The sequence below is a fragment of the Prosopis cineraria genome, unplaced genomic scaffold (assembly GCF_029017545.1).
Source record: "Prosopis cineraria cultivar Desert tree isolate PC_DT_omini unplaced genomic scaffold, ASM2901754v1 PC1, whole genome shotgun sequence".
Lineage (NCBI taxonomy): Eukaryota > Viridiplantae > Streptophyta > Magnoliopsida > Fabales > Fabaceae > Prosopis > Prosopis cineraria.
In genome coordinates, this window is record NW_026555332.1 from 33,801,739 (window position 1) to 33,815,113 (window position 13,375).

Genomic DNA, 13,375 nt, shown 5'->3' on the forward strand with positions numbered 1-13,375 from the left:
GCTTCCTTACGTTCAAGCTTCTGTTTCATCTTCCTTACATTCAGGCTTCTGTTTGTTTATTCAGCTGTTATAGAGGATTATGGCATTTAAAGTTATCAATGAGGAGTTACGTTCAAGCTTCCTTACGTTCAAGCTTCTATTTCATCTTCCTTACGTTCAGGCTTCTGTTTCAGTCTTGCTCTTAGCCTCTCACATAGCTTGATCTTTTTTATTTTCATTGATTAATGATGTTGGTTGAGAGTGGGTGAAGCTCCAATCACCACTCAACCCTTTTCACTGGCTTTGTGCTGTCCCCTCCCATCTACTCCTAGAATGTCAGCTCCTTCATCTCATTTTCCTAGTATAATATCTAAAATTACAAGCTATAAATGATCAAAGGAAAAGTATGGAAAATTTTCGATCTTGATCGAAGATGATGAAGAATTAAAGAGGACGATGGTGAAGACAAATGAATTACCAAGAAAGAAAAAAATAGTTGAAAGGAGGTTCATCCATCTTCTGCAATTCCCCCATCAGCTTCTCTCCTTTTGATTTATATTCCCCTTGTTTGACTTTGCCTTTCATAGATTAAGAACTTCCTCTCCCTTAATGGTCGCTAGAGGAAGAGGCACAAAGGAGTAACCATTCTCACTGACGAAGAGATTTGATGCTCACATAGGAAACCTAGGTGAGAAGTCAATGATGCTTGGACGCAAGCACTAACACTTTGTTTTATAGAAAAAAATTAAGCATAATATTAGATGAAAAAATAACATGCTAGACTTAACATGCACCGAGCCCAATGCCGAGCCTATAATGAAATGACTTATAAAACTTGGCTGACATGAAGAATAATGTCAAGCTATGTTAACTCATGAAGCCAAGGCTAAAAAAATGACTACATGAGAGCCATCAGTTTTGTATTGTTTTAAAAGATATGTTGATGATGTGAGCTTCATTTGTTTTTTTTTTGGGCTCTTGTAGTTTGAAAAATATTTAAGAGAAAATATAATTAGTAGTTCTTATAATTTTATCAAGTTTTATTTTTAATTCTTATAATTTATTTTTAGTTCTTATAATCTCTATAATTTAACATCATGAGGGACTTGAGAAATAAACGTCATCCAACTTTACTGAAATTATAAGGACTAAAAATATTGAAATAAAATATAGGGATGAAAAACAAACCAGATAAAATTATAGGAATCAATGATTGTATTTTTTTAGTATTTAATCATCTGTTTGGACTCTCCTAACCCCGTTTGTTCAAGCATCTATGAAATGAAGTTGCCGGCTATGAATTGTACTCCAATATGATTATTAAAATCCTTTCATACATGCGAGTATGATATATTCCTTATGGAAAAAGATAGATTTATCTTTCTGAAGAGAAAATATGATCATAACATTCTTACAAATTAGACATTTTTTTTACTGTTTTGTAGAAATTATAAGCAAAGTATGGTATTCTTGACTTGTAAATATTATGTTTATTGTAAATTTTATATTTTATATTGATAAATTTCTTTTGTTAAAAATAAAGACTTTGAATTTTCTTGTTATTTATTTTTTTGTTTTTACCAAATGGCGCCCATGAATTTAAGGGTGTTCATAGGTTCGGTTTGGTTTGGTTTGGTTTTGGGCAAAAACCAAACCGAACCGAACCATTCGGTTTACTGATAATTGAGACTTGATCGGTTTTTATGAAGTTCGATTTGGTTCAGTTTTATTTTTGGTTTGGTTCGGTTTGGTTAAGGTCTTGATCAAGTTTTAATGCACTTATTTATTTTTTTTCCTTTTCTCCATCTTCATAATGGTGCTATGTACTAAAATTAAATTTAATTCTTTTTGACTCCTTTTTTTTTCATAAATAGAGGTATAAAAATGTAATAAAATTTTAATGTGATAACAATAATTAATCATAAAAATTTATATAAGTTTTTTAAGATTAAAATTATTTAATATTATGTATTTTTATTAAAATTCTTTGAAAATGTTTATCTATGTATCTATATTTTAATAAATAATGAAAAATTTATTATACAAAATTCAAAAAAAAAAATGTTTCTTATAGATAAATTGAATGCTGAGGCTTTTAGGTTGCAAATAATTAAATGATGATCATAGCATGATTATTATAATTACTTAATATTATGCATTTTCATTCAAGTATTTTAAAAATGTTTATTTACTATAAAAAATTCAAAATAAAATTCTTCTTGTAGATAAATGGTTATATATTTTACAAATAAATAAATAGAATTTTTTTAATCAAGTTTGGTTCGGTTTGGTTCGGTTTTTAGTACTCAAAACCGAACTTGAACCGAACCAATCGGTTTTTATATTATAAAAACCGCAGCAGACCTGATTGTTGTTCGGTTTTGATCGGTTTTTGTCGGTTTGGATTGGTTTGGATCGGTCCTTTCGGTTTGGATCGGTTTTGAACACCCTTACCCATGATTCTGGTGGTGTTGTTTTTGCACCTACATTCAAAGTACAATCATCAAATATTTTTATTACTACGGCCATTTGTGCTTGAGTTGTTGCCTAGAAATGCATTTTGATTTTAATAAGTAAGTTAAATATGATCTATGGCACTCCATCTGTCTCAAATTATAAAATATTTTTTAAAAAAATTTGATATTCCAAAATATAAAATACTTTGAGAAGATTAATGTTTCATTAAATAAGTTTATTCCAATATTATATTTTCTCTCTCTATAATTAATTTTCGTCCCTTCTCTTTTTAATATATTAAATTATGAGTATTTTTAAAATTTTATATTTTTATTTTGAAAAGATAAGGTTATTAAGGGTATTCAATGAAATTTATTGATATATGAAATTTTATCTAAAATATCTTATAATGTAGGACAGATAGATTAATATTTAAGAAGCAAGTTAGATACCAAATTTTAAAAAATGCATTTTGATTTTCTTTATATATATAAACATTATTTTGATGCTCTTTTATCAGCCTCTTGTTTAAGAATGCAGTTGCACCACATTATTCACATTAAAAGTTAAAACTACGTGTGCAAAATTTACAAAAACATTCTTTGTGTAATTAAAGAACTATTAAAGAAAAACAAATTGAATTTGAGAGTTTCCAAGTTCTTACCATAAAGGGGCCTGAATTCCACAAGATTACAACATACGACACAAAAATAAGTTGATGTTTAAAAATAATTAATGAATTTGTCTTTTCTTTGCTCTCAAGTTAGGGTGTGTTTGGTTCCCCCTTAATTTGGGATTATTTGGAGGAGAGGAGAGAAAAAATGACTAGGATTAATTTAAACATTTATTATTTAAAAAACCCTAAACCAACTTTGATATTAAAAAAATTATATATCATCTTTCTCTCTTTCTTTGATAAAATAATAAATTTTATCACTTTACAAAAATTAATATATTATTTTTAATGTTGAAAATTTTAATATATTTTATTAGGCACATTGATAAAACATAATATTAATTCATTTGTTCTAAAAAAATTTTATTAATATAAGTTTATATCTTTAAAATAAAAAATTAATAAGCTATACTATAACTATTTTTTAATTAAATCAAAGCAAAAAATAAAAATTAAATTAAATTAAATTTGATGAGAATAAAATTGTTAACTTATTTTTAATTTCCTTCCACTTTATTCATAAATCAAACAAAAGTTTATTAAAATCCCTCTCCTCCTCATTAAAATTTCTCTCCTTCCTCTAAACTAAACACACCTTAGTAATTCCCAATGTTTTGAAAACTAGATTGGATAATGAATTGAAAAAATTAACAATTCATGATTCGCATGATCCAATCAGGTTGAACAAATAGTCAAATTAGTGATATAATAATTAAATTAAAGAATAATATATATATATATATATAATAATCTAAACATAAAAAATAAATATAAAATTATTACCTAACTTAAAAATAAAACCAAATATTTTAATTTTATCATGACTAAATAAACCACATGATATAACATAATATTAAATGATTAAAAAAATTAATTATTTTCCAAAAAATGATAAAAATAAAAAAGAAAAAAGAGTTTTTTTAACAGTTTGGTTTTCAAAAACCAGATCTAGTTTGTGGCTTAATCTCGATTCTTTATTCGATCAATAGTTTAAAGTAATATAATTTGGTCCAACTCCCTAAATAATTTTTTTGGCTTAATCGAGCCGTTAACTTGATCGTTTAGTTCAATTTGATTTTTTGATCATTAATAATTCCATATGTCTCTCTGTTTTCTTTATATAAAGAGGCGAACCCATATAAATCTTCATATATAAATTTTAAATGGATGATTCTCTTTATTTAGAATAAAAAGATTTGAAAGAAAATCTTGATTAATGATTTTTAAATTAGATTGAATTTTTTTAGGATTTTGATATAAAATACTAAAAATTTATCATCTTTGATTTCCCAAAATATTTTTGGTAAGCATTAAAAATAATTTTGAGTTACAAAATTTGTATAATTGACTTTGATAACTTTCTCAATGTTCAAAAATCACAAAAAACTTGTACATTTTAGATTTACATGTGCCTTTCACCGTTTTGATCTTATTAAGTTAAAATTTTTGAAATTTGGCTTATAAATTTAATAGGATAAATTATAAATATAAGAAACTGACTTATAAATCAATTCATAAAATTTAAAAATAATGCAAAAAATATGTAAATTCACCTGTAAATATTGACTTGTAATAATTGGAGAGATACATGAAAATATTATAAAATTTTTAAAAAAATAAATAAATAAATTATTTTTTATAATTATAAATCCATGAAAATATTATAAAATTTAAAAATAACTAAATAATAACAATTTTTTATCATCGTAACCTAAACATAAAATAATATATATTTTTTATAAAGTCTCTACAAAGTAAATTTCATTTTATGAAATCTCTAAACAATCTAAAAATCATTTTAATATTTTTTAATCACTTATTACTGTATACACTAAAAAATATTGATTTAATAAGTAATATGATTTACATAAGCTCAACTCAATTAAACACCTCAAGGTTAACATACCAGTCACATGGACTTGATTTTTTTCATTTTTATTCATATTTATATAGAATTATTGAAGTGATAAGGCATAACTATGTTTTAGAAGATCATTTTATAAACAGAATAACATGAAACTAATAATAAAAAGGTATAATAAAAAATAGTGCTACATATATATATATATATATATATTGAAGGCGAGACTCCAACTCGGCAGAACATTTTGGGCCCGGTTTCCTTCTTATCTGGCCTTTTCATTTGCATTACAATTTATGGCAGAAATACCCAAAAAAAAACAAAAGAAGAAAAAAAAAAGGCCCTTTCAGCTTAAACCCTTCCAAGTTCCAACCTTCCGTGCCAGCTTCGTTGTCCTTCGGTTCATCTCCGTTATCTCGGACCCCTTGGATTTGTTCTCCATCTGCTTCGCTTGCCATGGACGTTGAAGGTGCCCGCAAGAGAGGGCGGCCTGAAGTTGCCTCTAGTGACAATGGCAGCCTTAAGAAATCCAAGACAGGTTTGTGCTTAGTTCGAACCTATCTTATATTTTGGTTAGTGTGGGTGCTAGGAAATTCCTTGCTTTCTGGAGAGTTATGCCAATCTCTGCTTTCTCTGAAAAAGCCTGGAAAAGGTGCAGCCCCTCTTAAATAGCACAAGAAAGGGCTAGTCGAAGCCTGTTCATCGCGGGCTGCTCTGAGTTAGTTTTGGAAATTTCTTTGTGACAACAGAAGTTTCATCGATTTAGTTGTTAATGACGTAACCGCTGTTTATTTAATCGATTCATAATAATGCTTGGATTGCATTTTTCCATATGCCTTCTGATTGACAGATATATATATATTTATATAGATAATCAAGCAAAGGAGCATATCGAGCAATTACAGAGACTTCAGAAAAAGGTTAGAAACTTATCTGTCTCTCCTTAAAAGTAACACAATTTTATCATCCTATCATCCTTAAAAGTAATGGTTTGATTTACATGATTTTACCATTTCTTATTTGATCTCAAAGTTTGACCAAAACATTTACTGCTTTTGTATTTGTGGTCTTGCGAAGACCTATAATTTTTGAACTTTAAACAGATGAGAAGAATGTCCTGATGTTATTCTGTATTTTTATTGATGTTACTTCTGTAAGTGAGCACTGTTCTTGCGGAAATTTTTTTGGAAGTATTGTTGGACGTATGAGTAAATTGTCTATAGTGTAGAACTGAGACTGGGATATTTGACCGGTTTAGAAATTTCAGCTTCTTTGTCTCATTGCTGCTGATGTGATGGCTTCAGGATTTTCCCTGTGACATCAAGTGTTCTCTGTTGTCCTTGGGTAGTTGTCCAACTTTAGGAACTTTATGCCATAATTCTGATCGTGTATTGTTATAAAACCATTGTGGGGAATGTACAAGCAATTTTGTTGCTAGAATGATTTATATATATATATATATATATTTTGGTAGGAATAGGTTCATCTTTGGGAGAGTGAAAGTTTAGGCTCTAGGCTGAGCTTCTTTAGATTTTGTAATTTCCTTTTCATCTTATGAGGCGAGGTAATTCTGAATGAATTCAATTGCTTTGTATTTCTTTCTTTCTTTCCTTTTTTATGTAAAACGAATCATGTTAGCCTTTCTTATTTCCACGAAACTTTTATGGTGATGTTACTCATGAATTTCTCATGGCAGGACCCAGAATTTTATGAGTTCTTGAAAGAGCATGACAAGGAACTTCTACAATTTGATGACAACGAGGATATTGATGTGAGCGTACAATATATTTCCTCTTTTATATATCATTATCTGCTTGACCCATGCATTATAATGCATATGGACCTGTGACATATTTTCTAATTTAAATTTATCGTTACATCTGAGTTGTAATGTCATTTTATGTGCTTGTGGTTTAATGTTTTCTTGTTTTGTTTTGTCTTTGGATTTTCCACCTCTAAAGTAGTCCATAATAGTTCTGGTAGGACCCTTATAATCTACTAGAGCAGAACAGAGTTCAGTATTAACAAAAAAATTCAACTAATCATTATAAAAAAAATTTCAATTAAAGTGACAAACAATAAATGATATTTGAATTATAGAAATGAATGTTTATAATTCTGAAAGATTTTGTGAACTGGTTGAATTACACCTTATTTGGTTACTGCAAATTGGCATAAATATTCAAATGAGAGTAATTCCAAGTGCAAATGATTAATTTTTAAAAGGCTCATTTATTACACATTTACAGCCAACATAAAAGCTTTGTTGAATCTCTCATGGCATTTAATACACATTTAATTAGGTAGATAATCAGGAACTTCAACTATTGCACTCATGTCAGATTAGAATCTGCCACGTTGTTTTTCCTAAGTGTAGGCTTGAAATTGGGACAGCTAAGCTCTATCAAAAGCCCTAAATTGATTGGCTTTTTTATATATGAAAGATTATAGGGTTGAACAGAAAATACAAGAAATAAAAAACTTGACCATTAAAATTATAAAAAAGCCTGCAATGACAGGATTGATGTGGCAATGCTGTTAATCACATGATTTTCAGCTGTGTATTAATTTCTTATGTGGTCTTAATGTTAGAATTATATCAAGCATTTCCTTATTTTTCCAGGAAGAATTTGATACTGACCTGGAAGATGGAGATCTACAGCTAGATGAGAAAGCTAGCAAGCTTAGTTTTCCAGGAAAGGAGCAAGGACCTTTGAAGAAAGCCTTAACCACTTCTGTGGTTGATTCATGGTGCAAATCGGTCCAAGATAATGGAAGCTTAAGTGCAGTTCGATCTCTGATGAAAGCTTTCCGGACTGCATGCCACTATGGTGATGATGGAGGGGGAGAGTCAGTAGCAAAACTTAGCATCATGTCCAGCAGTGTGTTCAACAAAATAATGCTATTTGTTCTTAATGAAATGGATGGAATACTCAGAAATTTGTTGAAGCTTCCTTCTTCTGGTGGAAAGAAAGAAACTATAAAAGATCTAATGGCAACAAAGCTTTGGAAGAACCATAGCCATTTAGTGAAGTCCTACCTTGGAAACGCCCTCCATGTTTTGAACCAGATGACTGACACAGAAATGATATCATTTACTTTACGCCGGCTGAAATATTCTTCCTTGTTTTTGGCTGCTTTTCCTACCCTTTTAAGGAAATACGTTAAGGTATTAACTGTGCATTGTTTGATTATTCAATATTCTTTATTGTACTCTATCACACATTCAATATAGCATTGGTTCTGTGAAGTCAAATTGTGTATGTTTTGCCTTGGATTTTAAGGCACGTTGTTTCTCTACACAAGATGAAAAATAATATCATTATCATGAATGCACTGTTGCATGTGATTCTTTTTTCTCGTAAGCATATGCTTCTCTTCAGGTGCATGTGCTGGCAATGTGACACTATTTGCCTTGGGCATCTGTTGTAGTATTTCTCACCCGCTATTAATTTAATGACTTGTTTTCCTGATGATCTACCAGGTAGCCCTTCATTTCTGGGGGACTGGGGGTGGTGCCCTTCCAATTGTTTCATTTCTATTTTTGAGGGATTTATGCATCCGCATTGGATCTGATTGCATCGATGATTGCTTCAGAGGAATATACAAAGCCTATGTTTTGAACTGCCAATTTGTAAATGCAGTGAAACTTCAGCATATCCATTTTCTTCGGAATTGTGTCATTGAACTTTTAGGTGTGGACCTTGCAACTGCTTATCAACATGCTTTTGTTTTCATCCGGCAGTTGGCTATGATTTTAAGAGACGCCCTAAATACAAAGACTAAGGTACTGTAAACATTTATTTGCCTATTTCGTGTTATTTCTCTTTGGCACTGTATGATGAGTCTTGTGATACTTCATTTGTGGAATTCTTCAAACTAGTCAGTTTTTGATTGAGTAATTTCATCTGATCTCTTGGTATCATTTTTCATGCATTGCCTGCTGTGATACTTTAAGCACCTTCTAATTCTTGAATCTTGATTGAAACTTGTGGCAAGGCTGCAATTATCTGCTATTTCTATATATCAAAAAGCAAAAAATTTATTGAGTAACTAACCATGATATGTTATTTGTAAACAAAATGCTAGTACATTTTTTACCTTATATTGCCAGTACTCATTTTGCATGTCACCTGAATTTATTCTTCAGGAAGCATTCCGCAAGGTGTATGAGTGGAAATTTATTAACTGTCTTGAACTCTGGACTGGTGCTGTTTGTGCCTACAACTCAGAGTCTGACTTAAAGCAACTTGCATATCCACTGACCCAAATAATATCTGGAGTAGCCCGTCTTGTTCCCACAGCCAGATATTTTCCCCTTAGATTGAGATGCATCAGAATGCTAAACCGCATTGCAGCTTCAACAAATTCTTTTATCCCAGTGTCCATACTTCTTCTGGACATGCTGGAGATGAAAGAATTAAATAGACCCCCAACAGGAGGTGTTGGCAAAGTTGTTGACTTGCGGAGTGTACTGAAGGTTCTGACAAGCACTATTTTTTCCTTTATCAATTCTTTTCCCCTCAGTCTGATTCTTGTCATCTCCAATTAACTTTTGAGATCTCTAATGTATCAGGTTAGCAAGCCAAGCCTGAAGACTAGAGCATTTCAAGAGGCATGCGTTTCTTCTGTAGTTGAAGAGCTTGCTGAACACTTGGCACAATGGAGTTATTCTGTTGCATTCATGGAATTGTCTTTTATTCCACTTGTCAGGTTGCGCAATTTTTGCAAGTCGACTAAAGTTGAGAGGTTTCGGAAAGAAATGAGGGTCCTTATTCGCCAGGTACCTATGTAAAAATTGTCATAAAATGCAATGATAATTCTTATTTGATTACATGTATAAATTTGCGTTCATCTGAGCCTGAGTAATGTGTCTCTAATTTTTCATTTCTCTACACCCAGGTTGAGGCTAATGCTGACTTTGTGAATGGAAGGCGCATGTCAGTTTCCTTTTTACCTAATGACCCTGCAGCCTCATTCTTTCTTCAGGTTTGCATTTCTTTGCTTTTGTGGCCCTTGAGTTTCATTTGTTTTCTTGATGAGCGATTTCATACCTCTTTAGTTCATCAATTAATTTACCTATAGCTGTTGTTCAATCGGTTATTGGTCAATGTTCTCTTGAAATTGCATGAACAAAATGAAACGGATCTCTTTTTAATTGCAAAATTCTCATCTGCCACAGTCATCACCCTACATACCATTTTCTTTGAACGCTCAATTTTAGTGTACTTGAAGTAATATAACTTTTGGGGCAATTTAATGATCTATGCCGGAGAATTAAGAAGTGTAAATTTTCTTAGGATGAAAAGGAGGCTGCAGTTAGCCCTCTATCAAAGTATGTCGTTACTCTTCAACAGAGAGCACAGCAAAAGAATGCTTCATTGACAGATTCCAGGTTTGCAATCCTACTCAGTCACATGTATTACGGTACTCAACATGTAACTGTGTTTATATTATAAGAGCATCCTAACATGATAAGAATTTCCAGTGTTCTTGTTGGGGAAGAGTGCTCTGTTTTTGGGAGTAAAATATCAGAAAGTGATGAAGATGATGATGCAAGGAAGAATGAGGAAGGTGCTTCTGTCTTCAGTTCGTCCTGGTTACCTGGAAAAGGCTCCAAGTATGCCCTTTTTTTTTTCCGGTTGCGCCAACTCTCTTAATTCATGAGCATGGCCGCATTCACAAGCATTTACATATTTCAAGATTTTTTTGGAACCTTGTACTCTGGTCTCAGAATTGCTTTGCGTGTAGGGCAAAACATCCTACAGAAACAAAGAAAAAGAATCGGAAGCAGCAAAAACAGATAGCAACTGATGAAGATGTGGTGGAGGACTTGGTACTGAGTTCTGATGAGGATGATTCTCTGGATGAGAGCCTTGCTGAGGGAGAAAATGACGATGCAGGCAACTTACCTCGAAAACAGAAACGCAAGAAGCAGGGAACAAAAAGGCCGAAACAAAAGAAATCTCGTAGCAAGAGTAGAAACAATTGAGAAATCTCTATGGAAACATTGTTTTTCTTTATTCAATTGGCTTTCGGAAAAATGAAAGGTTGGCCAACAATTTTGTAGTTCTAGTCTCTCCAGATTTGTCCAATACAAGTATAGGCTTTCTGTTTGAGACACGGGTCTCATGTATATTAAGTTCAGGCTGTGGCAACATGTACGAGTAAATGTAATTCTTGATTCCTGGGAGTAAATTTGAACTATGAATTTATGTTTGTAGTAAAATATGATTTTTTATTTATTTAATTATATGGCTGTAACATTTGTTTTTAAGTTTTCTCGATTCCTCTTCTTTCTGCTGGTTCAATTCTCATTGATTTGGGTCATTCGGTCACGCATGTGTTTTGCATGAAGGATTGCTAGTTGTTAGAGATGAGTACATGTATATTGATTTTTGTGGTACATTTTCATTCACGTTCCACTTCAATATACATTAACATTTGGTGAGAACCTTTGGTTCATGTGGGATGGTCTCCTTTGACGCTAGGGTTTTGAAATCAATCACCATGTGACTCAAAAAAAGGATTAAAAAAAATTGTGAGTGCATGAAATAGGTAAGTGATGTGTGTGCGTGTGCAACGCGTAGGGTGTGAGTAATGCTTGTGTTGGGCTCCCTTCTTTTTGGAAAATCGGGAAATAGTTGGATAAGATAGATAAAAAGAAGGGGTTTTGCAATTTAGTTTTTTAAATTTATTTTAGTTATCAATTTGATATTTTAATTTTAATTTTTATTGATTTAGTTTTTAAAGTTTACTTTGGCTATCAATTTAATCCTTATTATTTAAAAAAAAGATGTAATGTTATTAAAATTTATTGATATGGATAATAGAACACTGATAACAGTCATGTAGAATAATAAAAAAAATATAATTATTTAGGTGGAAATATTTTTTTTTTTTTAAAAAAAGGAGAGCAAAGCATAGTGTAAAGAGTTGTGCTCATAAAAATTAAACTGATTAGAGGGTTAATTTATTCTCGTTTAGCTATAAATACACACCAAGTCATCAATATAATTTTATATATTAGATTATTTTGAGAGTCAATTTGTGTTTTAAAACTTAGAGGACTCACATGATAATTTAAAAAAAATATAAAAGACCAAATCGATAAAAATTTAAATTGAAGGATCAAATTAATAATTGAGACAATGTTGGGAGATTTAAAGTTTTATTATCGTTGAAAAGAATATACATATGATTTCTAACAATTAAAATTTATGAAAATTGTCAGTGCTAATCAGGATTTAAATATAATAAAACAAATTCGTGATGGAAATATTTTCAAATTGTAATAAATTATAATTAACTGTAAACTTCATTTTAAAAAAAAATAGGGCTTAGGTGTAAATGAAAAAATTTATTAGAATATATTACTATTAATTAAGGTTCTTGATATAAGTCTAACTATAAAAATTTCAAGGTTTCAAAAATTGGACGAACTAGCCTGTTTGATCAGTTCAACTGGAAATCAGTCATTAGCTTAGTCCAATGATGCAAGTGAAGTGTGGAACAAACAGCTCAAAAATTGGTAAACTAGTCAATGAAACGTAGAAATAGGGAAAACCGATTAGTTTACTGGCCAATTCATGGTTTATTATTTTTCCCTTCAAGTCAATGAAACCACGTTGCTTTGGATTTTTTTTTCTTAAAAATAAACTTTCAAAAATTGAAGGCCCTGTTCCTCAGTTGTAAAGTTGATAATTTAGATGGGATGTGCTTATTTGAGTTGTCTCCAATAAATTAATTTTTTTTTTTAAATCTCCTCCCCCCACATGATCAAACTCGGTCTTACTACTCTTGAGCTTCGAGCCAGCCCAAAACTTGAATAGTTAATTTTTATTTTTTAAAAATAAATTTCAATTTTTACTTGAAAGTTAATTATTTTTATTATAAAAAATATAATTTTTTTCATTACTTAAAAAATTAGAATACTCAATTTTTTTAAAAAAATTTGAGCGTCTTATAATTTAAAAATCAAAATTAAACTATATTTCAAATATTATTCTAAGGTATTTTATGGATTAAAAATAATAAAAATATAATAGGATCAATATTTTTAAACCAACGAGCATTAGCTTAATTAATTTGTACTAGCTTAGCTAGAGATACTGAATTCCAGTCTTGAATATGCAACTATATTAAATACTTGGCTCCATCCATGAATAATCGATAATTGTGTCAAAAATATTAATATTTTCAATCTATGCTAAAATTTTTTGAACTTATTCAAATTCAAACAGGGGTTGATCAGAATTACAGGCAATATAGGCCTGTCGTCTGCTATTCATCTTTTCTTCACTTCTTCCTTCACTCTAACCGTCTAGCATTTGCTCAATCTCTTTGGTACGAGCATGGTCTTGAAATGAGAAAAGAAGGCAGAAACAGAAAAGAAAGAGATA

The 13,375-nt window shown here is 30.6% G+C and overlaps 1 protein-coding gene across 1 annotated transcript; it reads left to right on the forward strand.

Moving 5' to 3' along the window:
• Positions 1–5,313: 5,313 nt before the first annotated feature.
• On the forward strand, positions 5,314–11,250 carry LOC129304772 (nucleolar complex-associated protein 2-like). The gene is made up of 11 exons (XM_054944558.1): positions 5,314–5,511; positions 5,844–5,893; positions 6,670–6,744; positions 7,597–8,142; positions 8,458–8,760; positions 9,124–9,453; positions 9,550–9,756; positions 9,876–9,962; positions 10,274–10,368; positions 10,462–10,593; positions 10,725–11,250. The coding sequence occupies exons 1-11, from the start codon at positions 5,430–5,432 to the stop codon at positions 10,963–10,965; spliced, it is 2,148 nt and encodes a 715-aa protein (XP_054800533.1). The 5' UTR covers positions 5,314–5,429; the 3' UTR covers positions 10,966–11,250.
• Positions 11,251–13,375: the final 2,125 nt, after the last annotated feature.

Excerpts from the sequence above, each read along its gene's own strand:
- LOC129304772 (XM_054944558.1), top strand. The coding sequence starts at position 5,430 with ATGGACGTTGAAGGTGCCCGCAAGAGAGGGCGGCCTGAAGTTGCCTCT. Across the intron at positions 5,894-6,669 it reads TACAGAGACTTCAGAAAAAG|GACCCAGAATTTTATGAGTT; the intron begins GTTAGAAACTTA and ends TTCTCATGGCAG. Across the intron at positions 10,594-10,724 it reads TTACCTGGAAAAGGCTCCAA|GGCAAAACATCCTACAGAAA; the intron begins GTATGCCCTTTT and ends CTTTGCGTGTAG.